The sequence below is a fragment of the Pseudomyrmex gracilis genome, unplaced genomic scaffold, assembly GCF_002006095.1.
Source record: "Pseudomyrmex gracilis isolate BER0280 unplaced genomic scaffold, ASM200609v1 scaffold_200, whole genome shotgun sequence".
Lineage (NCBI taxonomy): Eukaryota > Metazoa > Arthropoda > Insecta > Hymenoptera > Formicidae > Pseudomyrmex > Pseudomyrmex gracilis.
Genome location: NW_018020784.1, coordinates 116,377 through 128,493, shown reverse-complemented (window position 1 = coordinate 128,493; position 12,117 = coordinate 116,377). Strand labels below are relative to the sequence as shown.

The following is a 12,117-nucleotide window of genomic DNA, read 5'->3' as shown; positions in this document are numbered from 1 at the left end:
CTTTACGCCGGACGAGCCTTGTATGTGCGATGAAGAGTTAGAAAATGTACGACACACACACACACACATATATATATATAGGAAAAAATGAGCGAATACAAATATACTTTTAAAACTTGTAGCTTGTTCGCGCTTGTCCGCGATGCCGCCGCCGTTTCTCTGATATCTCGCTTTAGCCTCGGCGATTCATTGTAACAGATGCCAATGACCGCGAGGGTACGAGAAATGCTCGAGTGCATCGCTGCATATTTCACTCGGGGATGTGAACGTCACAAGGCGGGTCATGACGTCACACCTAACCTACATACTTTAAGGGAACGGAGCCGCGTCGATGCCGCCTCTGCATCGTTATACGCGGCCGAGCTACCGCGCGCTTTGCACATACGCGGGTTACAGACTCCCGGCAATCGGTGTGTGAGAACACATCCGACCGTCGTCGTAGTGATATTTCGTTTATCGGTCCGGCAAATTTCGCTCGAACACATACGTCTCTCGAGGAAATGCAAATAGTCGCTCATACAGCGCTGAGGAAACTTTATAAACTCGCGAAAATACATATTGAATCGATACAGATGTAGGTATTTATTTTTTGCTAATTAATTCTCGAGGCATCGTCGGGTCTGACGATGTCATCGATTGCCATTTTGCTTTGTAAAAATGGAAAATGTGTATTATTTGATGTATTTTGCTGTATATAGAAATTTTATAATTTATATAGCGCACTTTTTTCTTTTCTCTCTCTCTCTCTCTCTTTTCTTTTCTTCTAGAAATTAAAATCGGAAATTTTTTATTATTAGTTTGGCGAATTTAAAAATAAGGCCAATCTTTTCATTTGTTGATGAAAATTCATTGTTGCATTTTTCTGATATTGCTGTCATTTTTTTGTATTTAATGTTAAATATCCAAACTTAGGAAATTAGTCATGCATGCTGTGTAGAGTAGTCCACAGTCCGGCCAGATGCTACCATTTGTATGTCATATTTGCAGTGCCCTGCGAAAGTTATGAGCATTACATGTGGTTTCTGCCGACCGTTTCTAAATTGAAAATCTGTTTGTGAAAAATTGTAGTTTGCAAACAGAAATGCATCAAATGTTCATAAAAGTTTTTAATAATATTTTTATTATTATTCTTTCATAAAAATTGCGATCTTTTTTGTGAAAATTACAATCTTATGTTAATATACGGAGCGTAAAGCTCTCATGCTCCGCAGTAAAAACGAATTATTGTTGCCGCTTGTGAAGCATATAAAGATATAGCGTGGCGTCGCGTAGAAAAAAAAAAAAAGTTAAATATATGTCCTGGTGCTATTTTATCGTGAATTATTAAATTATAATGATTACACCGCAGAGTAATGTAACATTATAGACTCGTATTTCACATTTAACGCTAAATGTGTATGTAATGTACACATGTGTATGTGCAACCGTGTCATTTTTGATATAAAATACACTTTTTTAGGTTTTACATGTGCGTGTGTGTGTGTTTATATAGCGTGTATATATATATATATATATATATATATATATATAATATATATATATAAATATAAATATGTGTGTATATATATATATAAATATTTTTATTTATTATTTCTGTCCCTCTGAAATATACAGTCATATTACTCGCGAAAAAAGAGCAATAGATACTTTTTCTTGAATTATTGGGGAAAGAAATCTTATTTCCTCATCTTATAGTCCCATCTGGGATTTTGGACGTGGCAGCAGATTTGATCTCCGATCTCTGAAGCGAAGACATAATATAGACGAGAAGAAATTCTTGACAAAAGTTACTAAAGATGGCTGCGATCCGTAGGTGGCAGATAAGAAAACGAGCACGTACACGCCAGGTCGACCTTATAATTCGAGATCTTAAGTTATAAAATTTATATTACAAGTGCGTTTGGCAAATTAGATATTTTATCAGACTTTATCGAACAAAAAGTTTATCAAAAAAAATAATATCAAAAAAACATAAAAGAAAACTTTTTTACGTTTGTTTTCTAAATTTCATTGCTCGCATAAAAGCAATCTGACGATTTCTTTTTCTTCCAATCAGATACCAATGCGAAGACAAGCAAGTAGTTTAAACAACGATGCAAACTTACTTTTAATTATTTTTTGTCTTTTTTATTGCAGCGCGTCTTTGTAATGTCTCGTAAAACCATAAAAAAGAAGATACTACAGAATACTACAATTTTTTTACGTCGAATTAATTAAGCGGCTGAATACAGCCACACAGTTCGCGTAAGACGGAAACGTAAAAAAAAGTAAGTCCGTAAGATTGCGGCTGTGGTTTCGTCATTAAAAAAAACAGCGCGCACCGACTCAAAGAAGTGGAAAACTTGTTAAGAAGTTGAAAAAAAAGAGGTCGGTACTTTCGCCACAGCCGCGCGTGACAGTGTTCTGGCTAAGACAGAATTATTTGAATAATCGGATTCCACCTTTGTGTCTCACGCCCGATGATGGAAACGAGACAGAAAAAGTCTAGTACCTTCCGAAAGAGAGGTTCAACCGCATATTTTTAAACGACCAAAAGAGAAATTTCCAGATCTCGCGAAAACTGAAATATTCCTTCACATATTCAACTATATGCTCGTTGCTGTCGACATACATACGTAAAATATAAAAAATCGTATATTTTCTCTTTCCTTAGCTATGAATCCTACGTTGCATTTGTGAAACTTTTATTTTGTACAAAAATGCATTTTAAAACTATCATCGGTTTTTTCAATTTTTATTTTTAGTTCTTCTATGTATGATTTTCATTAACTTTTTCTCAACCTTTTTATATATATCACTACTTTTTTAGATCACTTGCTCTTTTTTATAAATAAACTTGTATAAAATTATATTAAATAACAATATATATATATATCTTTAAGAAAAACAAAAAAATATTATACACATAAAATATAATCTAGAGCAAAAAATGTCAAATTTGCATGCTTAAGATTAACATTAAAAAATTGAAATTAAAAAAATTGAAAATTTCATTTTTAGTTATTAATTATAAAAAATTGTTTTATGCAATTACATTGTCAAATGTATCATTGTTTTTATTAAAATAGGCTTAAATGGTATTTCATCTCGAGTTACCGCACGTGGTAGCTTTGTATGATATAAGTTCGCCATGAGAATTTTCTCTCTTCTGCAATTTTATGGAAGGGTAATATACGATTTGATGCGCTAACTCTCTGAGGAAATCAGAAAGTTATCAAACTCGAAAAAATATAAAATCGGTGAAGTATTTATGTAAGTCGCTAATTCCGAAGCTTAACCGAAAGAAACAACATGTAAATAACAATATACAAATAATACGCATAAACCTGTTTACACAAAAAAAGAAGAGGAAGAACAATCTTTTAAACATTACACAATAAAAGACACGTCACACAAACTTTTTCTTTATTCACATTATTTACGAACACATTAAAAAAAATGTAAGCAAATTATATATATATCAAATATTTATATAAATCAAGTTTAGATTAAGTACGTACTGTGTTTACATGTTCTATCTATACAATGTATATTAGTAAAACATATATTTAAATGCAAAATAAAGTAAAATTACTGCATAATATATAATATTATACCTAATTTACCGCTTAAATTATGTTAAACTTAAATTTGTTTACAAATGTATGTTTTATAATCGACTTTATATTAAAGAAAAATATTTCACTTCTTCAAAAATGTTTCTTTAAACTCAAGTAAAATATATGCAGCCACATTTCTGTTTGCGAAACTTAAATTTCTTAGAATCATAAGTCACAACGTTAACTCATGTCGCTCTCTCGAAAAGCGTGAAGTACATATTCCCGAGACATTTGAAATTATGTTCTTGATATTCCACGTACTTCAGCAAAATTTTCGCAATCGTTCTTAACGCTTAATTTATGAAGTTCTCGCGACGATGAGCAGGCGACATTAGTCGCAGGATCTTTCTATAGATTGAAAAAGCACAGTCTTCAAACTTCGAGATCAATTGAAAACTTTCTGTTAATCGAGCCAAATTAGATCGGGCCGGGAGAGAGAGAGAGAGAGAGAGAGATCTTATTGAATAAAACTTCCCATCGGGATTTCTACTAGTAAATGTGAAACTTCATTTTTCTTCGCTTGCGATTTCGTGTGTTAAAATTTTGGTTTTTCACTTTTAATTTTTTACTCTTAGCGCGGGATAAACTCGGCACACTGACGCTATTGATTTTATGAGAGGAACAAGAGGAAAGAGGGAAGTTACAGAGAGATGGAAAGAGAGAAAGAGAGAGAGAGAGAGAAAGAGAATAAAAAAAAGAGAGATAGAATGCGTCAGAGAAAGTCGAGGGTAGGTGAGGTCAATTTCTTATTCAGGTAAGTTCTGATAGATGGAGCCTGGGATATACATGTAATGGTCTTTTCCGGATTTATTCAAAGTTATCCTTGAACGCTACCCTGCCTCACGTCGTACAAATCGATGTACACGTTAGAATATAAAGACTGATCGTTCGAATTTCATGTTATTCTACAAAGATAAGAAGTTTTTAGACGTCAGACAAAAAAAGCTTAAATTTGATTCGGTATTTCGGATTTTTCGAAATGTCACATCGGTCACATCGAAATCTTTGCATTGTATTAAAATAGATGAATGAGTCAAATTTGATACATTAAAATTATAAATATCGCGTTAATTAACATGGTTTTACGTCAGTTTTTAACTTTTGCGCTATAATAATGACATAAATAGTATAATATCTAACAAAACTAAATTTACCTAAAATTTTATTTACACAGACAATCAGCTAGAGGAAAAAAAATTAAACTTTTCGTGCGATAATAAAAATATGGTATCGTGTACGAGATAAAATAAATTTCCGTTCTCTGCAATTATTTCTATATTTCAATGTAGCGTAAAGCATATAAATTTCATTTGATTGGCGTGGGGCGAAATAAAGCGATCTCTCACATAACCAATATCTCGAATGCCCGAACCGAAATAGCTAATGAACAGATATGTTCATATCGAGGATTGAAATTTATTAACGAAGAGATATCGAAAGCTATAATCGCATGCTATGACAAATCTCATGAATGATTTGCGGCAATCTAATGACAGAATCTGCCAGTGTTGGACCCTATCCAAAATTGATGGTGTGTTCTCGACGAAAATGTTAATGCGCGCGTTCGCGCAACGACGAGCGACGACTGCTAGGCGTATCCCGTAAATCAAATTGCGAGACATGATTTAATGATTACACGAAGATAATGTACGCGCACTACGACGCAACAGCGAGTAATTGGCCAGGTAAACGCGTTAGAAATCGCAATAAATCCGTTAGCGTGAATAATAATCGTATTTTTACACATGATGATTTTCAAGCAAAAATGGGGAAAAAAATCAAATGGAAATAAAAAAAAAAATTATTTCACAATCACTTCGTGCAAAATTGTTAAAATAACAGTTTTAACACGAGATTTGTTCCAAAATTATATATATATATGTTTAAATTTATTATGTGCTTGCACGGTAAAATTTCGTTGCGCTAGTAGGTTGGTATTAAAAATTAATGACAAGCGAGAGAGAGTTAACCTTTAGCAAACAAATAAAATTCATTCTGCTCGTTCAAGTTTCGAAGATTTTATTCAAAATTTCTAGTTAGACAATCAAAAACGATAAACTGTATGGAGAACGAAAGTATTCTGAGTAAAGAGAATTTGTCAAAGCGTACCAACGCTGACCAACAAGAGAATGCAACAAAAACAGAACATCGCTCTCCCGTTGAATTAAAGAATTTCACAATCAAAGATACGTCGAAAAAAAACGACAGATCCACAACAAAGAGAAAAACTTATTTTTTAAGCGAAACAGCAAAGAGAAGCAATGTAATATTAAAAACGTCAGACTCTTTTTCCAAGGAATGCAATGAGAAAAAAAATAAATCGATTCAAAACCTTAAAGAACGCGCGGTCGCGGAGACGGTTGTTGTTGATCAACCTGGGAAAATGCCCTCGCTTCCGAATCAAGTTCTCTCCGATGGATCAAAACGCGAGATTAAAATTCCAGGAAAAATCAACAACGCGGCGACGACAGACACACGTCTGCCACGTCCAGTCTGTGACATAATCGGCAAACGGGAGCAACGCCGAGAGGAATTGAAAAAAATGGAAGGAGATCTGCGACAGCGGCTAGACATGCTTGAATGTTCGATGCCGGCAGTAATGATGTGGAATATCTGGAAGATGTCGGAGGGCGCGCCGGTCTGCAGAATAAAACGTATCCTAGAGAAGCAATTTAAAGATGCGAGAGAACTTTCTTGTCGTAGCACACCGAGCCGCCATTACGATTCCAGGATACGAGATGCCGAGGCTGAGAGGAAACTGGCGTTGAATAAAGTGGAGGAAGCGCGAAATCTTTGGTCGGAGAAGCTCGTCAAGTTGGAAGAGAAGAGACGAAAACTCGAGGAAGCAAAGAGGATTCAGGAGGAGCAGAAGAACGCGATAGAACGTTTGAGCAAAGAGGCGAAGATGTTACGGGAGGAAATGGAAAAACGGGACGTGGATGCGCAGCAAAATGGATCGTGTCAATACGGCGAGTGCGGTGACATGAAGTGCAGGCAAAGATGGCTGGATAAGACGTTACGCTTATCGAGCGTAACGTCTATCGAGTCTGGCGATATTCAGTGTTTGGAGAAGATAGAACAATTAGCGGAAGAGGAAGTTATCATAAAGCGAGATATTGCCGAGTTAGAACGTCGCGAGGAAGCTTACATGAGAACGCTTCAGGATACGGATGAGTTCTGGTCGAAAATGGAAGACGAAGCGGTTACTACGACGAAAGCGTTGAAGGAACAGTTGGATATGAAAACCGCGGCTAATCAACAGATGGCGGATCGCGTGTGCGAGTTGGAGGACGCGCTTGAGAAGTGTCGCAAGAAAATGGCCGAATGTAGGACGCAATTGGAGAAGTTTCTGAGTATTGAGAAAATCGAGGCTACAATAGGTCGCGACGATGACGTTGCGGAAGTGACAGATAAGGAAGTTGTGGTGAGAACTAGGGTCGTGCATCGACCAATAGGTAGAGTGGACGACGTAGCAACGGTGAAGGACGACGAAGTTTTGGTAAGAGCCGAAGTCGCGGACAAGGAGATGTTTGCGCGACCCATCGTAGTCGACGCCGAAGCGGAAGTGACTTTTGTCAGGGACGATAAGGACATTACGGTTAAACCTGATGTAATTGATCTCGCTGTCGATCATCCGGCGGATCTCGTGGAAATCAAAGACGAGGAAATCGCAGTTCGGCCGGAGGATCTTCCTTACGAGCAGCAAAAACTCAAAGAAGTTCGAGAATATTTAGCCCAGTTGAGCTCGTTAGAGGAACTTTACAAAGAAGGTGAACCTTGTCCGCCCGATTTCGTCTGCAATGACGTGGTAAAATCGCCTACCGGCATGACAGACGAAGAACTGATTGCGTTAGGTTTGGATCCTGCCGCACCGATCAAAAAAATTGATAAGAAAATTCCGACTGACGAGGAACGAGAGAGACAATTTCGAGAAGAATTTGCGAAAAAAGCGAATCATGTCGTTGACGATATTAAAAAGAAAGAAGAGAAAACGAATGAAATTCTCGATGTCGAAACCAAGCAAGAATTTGTCGAGAAAGCTGTAGAACTAACAGCTGTTGAAACGCCTGTTAGAGAAATTGTAACGCGTCCGGCGATTTCAGAAAAAGTTACGGACGATAGTTCGATAACAATGCCGGATGACGTTAAACCGGAAGTTAAAAAGATCGAACAAGACATCGTAATACAACGAGATACAATTCTATCATGGATCGACACGATCGATACGATTCGCACAAAAACAGCGGTATACAAATCGTGTACAATCGACATCGAAGGGAATATTGCAATTATACATTTTAAAACATTCAACAATTAATATACTTTAATAATGCGATATTAACGATACAATAATTTGTTGTTGCGTAAAAAGTATAGATGCGTGCGTGATAAATATATAATACATAATAAAGTGTCCAATAAATGCAATATTTCCTTGTTTTAATATTAATATTAATAATAAATTTTTGTTTCGCACATTTTGTAGAAACACCCTAACTGTCACGCAGCGAAACAAGATGCTGATACCTTAGCCGAACAGATTGGCGTGTACATTGGGGTAAGAAATTAATAAAATATCGTGATCTCGCGTAAATCATATGTTACAGTGCGAAATATTATTCACGAGTCGATTATAATACGTAACGATGCTATGAATAAATAAAAATACGAGCTATATCACATTTATGTTTTATATCAGATAAAACCTAAAGAAATAGACGAGAAAGACGTGACAACAATTACAATAGAAAAGGAAGACAGAGATACGATAAACGAAATAAAAGTAAAACCTGAAATCGAAACAGAAGAAAAGTTTGAAGAGAAAAACGAGATCAAGTTTGTGTCGGAAATCGCAACAAAATCTACAAATGATGTCATTACCGAAGTACAAGAAAAAATATATATCAAACCTCCAATTGTTGAAACAGAAATAATGGAAACAACAAAAGTGACTGCGGAAGAAGCGAAAAGTGTAGTCGCTAAAGAAATAATCGATTCAAGTGAGTTACATAACGATTAACTTGTTCTAAATAGTACAAAAAAAAAAAAAAAAATAGAATTTGTGATAAACAATCAATCGATATCGTCTCTCCTCTGAAATCAGCGGAAGTAAAAGCGCCAAACGAGGTGGCAGACGTATCAAAAGAAGCAATAACAGACGAAGTGTCAAAAGAAACCGATGAAAGTAAACTTGCAGAAAGTAAAAATGAAATAGAAAAATTGAAGGAAACCCCGCAACTAAATAAAGTTAAAACCATAGAAGATGCGACATCACGCGTGGAAATCATAAAAACGAAAGAAATTGCAGAAGCTCCACCTGTTGTGGAGATAAAAGAAATAGAACGCGCTGATATAAAGGAAACGATGCCAATCATGGATGATTTCAAAGAGGTGAAAGAAATTGTGCCAGAGACAGTGTCACCGGCTGCCGAGTTAGAAAAAGAAACCGAGATAGAAAAATTCGAGCCTGGCAAACTTTCTGTTGACACCGAAAAATTATTGACCGTCGATGTGGCAGAAAAACAAATTAAAGTTGAAGAATCTTCGCAAATTGTGAAAGAAATAGAAGAAAAAAAAATTGAAATCGAACAAATTTCGATTCCGGAAGCAATAGCGACAGAAAAAGTCAAAATCGAAGAACCGGTACCGTCGGATGTAATACAAGAAAAAATTGAAATTGCAGAACCACCACCGAAAGACGAAATTAAACTGGAAGAAGAACCATTTCCAACTGTGAACGAAGTAACAGACAAGACTGAAATAATTCAACCAGCGACAGAACCTCCTCCTCTGTCAATAATAAAGAATGAGGAGCAAGATATAGAACAGCCAGTGCTTGCTGAAGTAAAACCCGAAGAAAAAGAAGAGAACGAAAAAATAAAAGAAACGCCGAAAGAATTTATTGTCGAATTACCCGAAGAAGAGACAATAATAGAAAAACTTGAAATGATTCAACCAGTGACGGAATCATTGCCAATAATAAAAGACGAAGATCAAGAGATCGAAGCGATGGAAAAACCCGCGATTGAACACGTTAAACGAGAAGACGAAAAAATAGAAGTAATAACAAAAGAACTTATTTCTCCTATCGAATTACCCGAAGAAGATAAAGTAATGGAAAAAATCGAAGTGATTCAACCAGTAACAGAACCACCGCCAGTAATAAAGACAGAAGTGCAAGAAATCGAAGCAATGGAAAAACCCGTGCTCGAAGCGAAACGAGAAGAAGATAAAAAAATGGAGGAAATACCAGAAGAACTTATTCCGCTTACTGAATTAACTGAAAAAGAAAAAGAGGAGGAAAGAACGGCGAAGAAAGAGGAAGTACCGAAAGTTATTCCGCCCACGAGATCATTGGTGGAAGTTAAAAAAGAAACAATACCAATAACAATACAGGAAAAATCAGAAATCGTCGAAGCGGAAAAGATAACACCGACTACCGAGACAAAACCGATGGAAGAAGGAATGCCAGCGTTACAAATCGATCTTCGGGTAGCGCCGCAGCAGTATTTTATTATAGCGAAAATACAAGAAAAAGAAGTAATACAAATTCTACCCGTAACGACACCGCAATGTATGGCATGTTGTTCGGTCAGTAATATAGCATCGTCGCATCTCTTTCAATTTTTTTCAATCAAAATTCCACTACAATACGCGCGATACGCATCTCAGAAGAATAATAAGATAAAATATCTCTTTCATCATATGTGTGTGTATTTATTTATTTATTTATTCAACATAATCCTATCATATAGAATATCCCAAGTTCACGCGCAAGTTGTTTTCTTTCCAGAAGTATCGCGTGTATTGGTAGCCGGCGGCTAGCCAACATTTTGAATATATGTTTATTTTCACTTGTAGCGACCACCGGTCGAGACCACCGCGGAGCCAGTCGCGATTACGCGAACCGAAGTCGTTCAAACTGAGGTCAAACAGGTTGCCGAGATCGCGCAAACAGAGATCACGCAAACTGAGATCGTGCAAACCGAAGTCGCTCAAACCGAGATCGTGCAAAGCGAACTCGTACAAATATCCACGCAAACAGTTTCGCAGATCGTCGAAATAGCGCCGCCGACGCGAATTATCAGCGTAGAGTATTTAAAATCGTCCGAGCTCGAAACCGTCGTCGAGTCGAGCGCCGAAATTGTCGGCGGCCGTCCTGAAATAACTGGCCGAAAAATGCTCGAGCACAAACGCTTGAAGGACCAATCGACCGTCACGACCGCCAGCACCGGGTCACAGACGGTTGAAACAAGCCACGTTAGCCACGAGCGAGCCGTAAGGGATGAAAGAGAACGCGCGAGAGTGCCCACGAGTGAACTTTTGCGAGCTCTGAAAATCGCCGCTCAACGAACGCGGCTGGACACAGAACGTGAGATTAGAACGATTAATTATGGCAAGTCCGACGAAATGGTCAGGCAACATCTCTGCAACTGTTGCTTGTGCGGCAAAACTCCGTCCTCGATGTCGTCGTCAATAAAACCCGAACTGCAGATTCCGCAGATTGATACGAAAATCACGAAATCTCCGACGGCAGCTGCGTTGAAACGAACTTCCCCCAGAATCGATTCGGTTATATCGTACGACGGAATGTGTCCCGATTGCAAAGCCAAACTTCTGAGCAAAATGAGCGAGAAGAAGCGTAATATCGAACAGATCATTAAAGTAATCTCCCGAAAGAAAAGAATAGTCGAAAAAAGAGATCAGAGTTGTTTAGCGAAAATATCTAAACGAAAGACCGATTCCGTGAAACAGAAAAGTAAAAGTGATTTGCCCGTGACTTTAGAAGACACCGATAAGTCGGATATAAAACCGTTATCCTCGAGTTGCATTTGTTTCAAAACCGGTAAAACCGGTGTAGGTCCGACGAGAAAAGGAAATTGTTATTGCGCGGAGTGAACCGCGCGTATCACTTGTCGGTTAATCAATCATTATAATTGTTTGGAATTTGTGTGTCATAAAATACATCGCGTGAAATCTCAGTCGTTTATTAAAAATTTGTATTTATAAATTCGACTTGTATTTGTATTTAAATTTCAATTCCGCGCTACTTATTTATGCGAAATTTGTAATCCTATCTAGCTTATCTCAATGAATCAGTTCCAATTAACACTCACCGTACGTTGGCTAAGGTGTGCCTGCGGGATCGCAGATTGTGGTAGCCCCGTAGCTCGCCGATGCTGCCCTGCTCGGCCTGCATCTTCGCCTGCGCCGTCGCGGCAGCAGTTGCGATCACGTGGTGTTGAGCACCTGCCGTTGTGACACTCCTGCGGGAGCGCCACCCCGTCCTGCTACAGCTTGGCGTGGGCGACTTTTTAGGTTGATAAATTCTGAAAATGGCGTTGGAAACGAACCAACGTATTGCGTACCAACGTATTTACTTTATGAAAGAATATATAAAGACGCAGATCGCGCACTTGTGCGCAATCTGTTCTAAACTGTTCTAAGAATATTTTACGTTATCGTATCTCTCGGGAGCAATAATGGTCCCGATCGATATTGGAGAAGAGCTTAATAG

At 37.6% G+C, this 12,117-nt stretch overlaps 1 protein-coding gene across 1 annotated transcript; it reads left to right on the top strand.

Moving 5' to 3' along the window:
* The first annotated feature begins 5,033 nt into the window (after window positions 1-5,033).
* Window positions 5,034-11,575, top strand: LOC109858369 (titin-like). Its single transcript, XM_020435527.1, has 6 exons — window positions 5,034-5,284; window positions 5,636-7,845; window positions 8,086-8,157; window positions 8,299-8,599; window positions 8,704-10,190; window positions 10,461-11,575. The coding sequence occupies exons 1-6, from the start codon at window positions 5,245-5,247 to the stop codon at window positions 11,496-11,498; spliced, it is 5,148 nt and encodes a 1,715-aa protein (XP_020291116.1). The 5' UTR covers window positions 5,034-5,244; the 3' UTR covers window positions 11,499-11,575.
* Window positions 11,576-12,117: the final 542 nt, after the last annotated feature.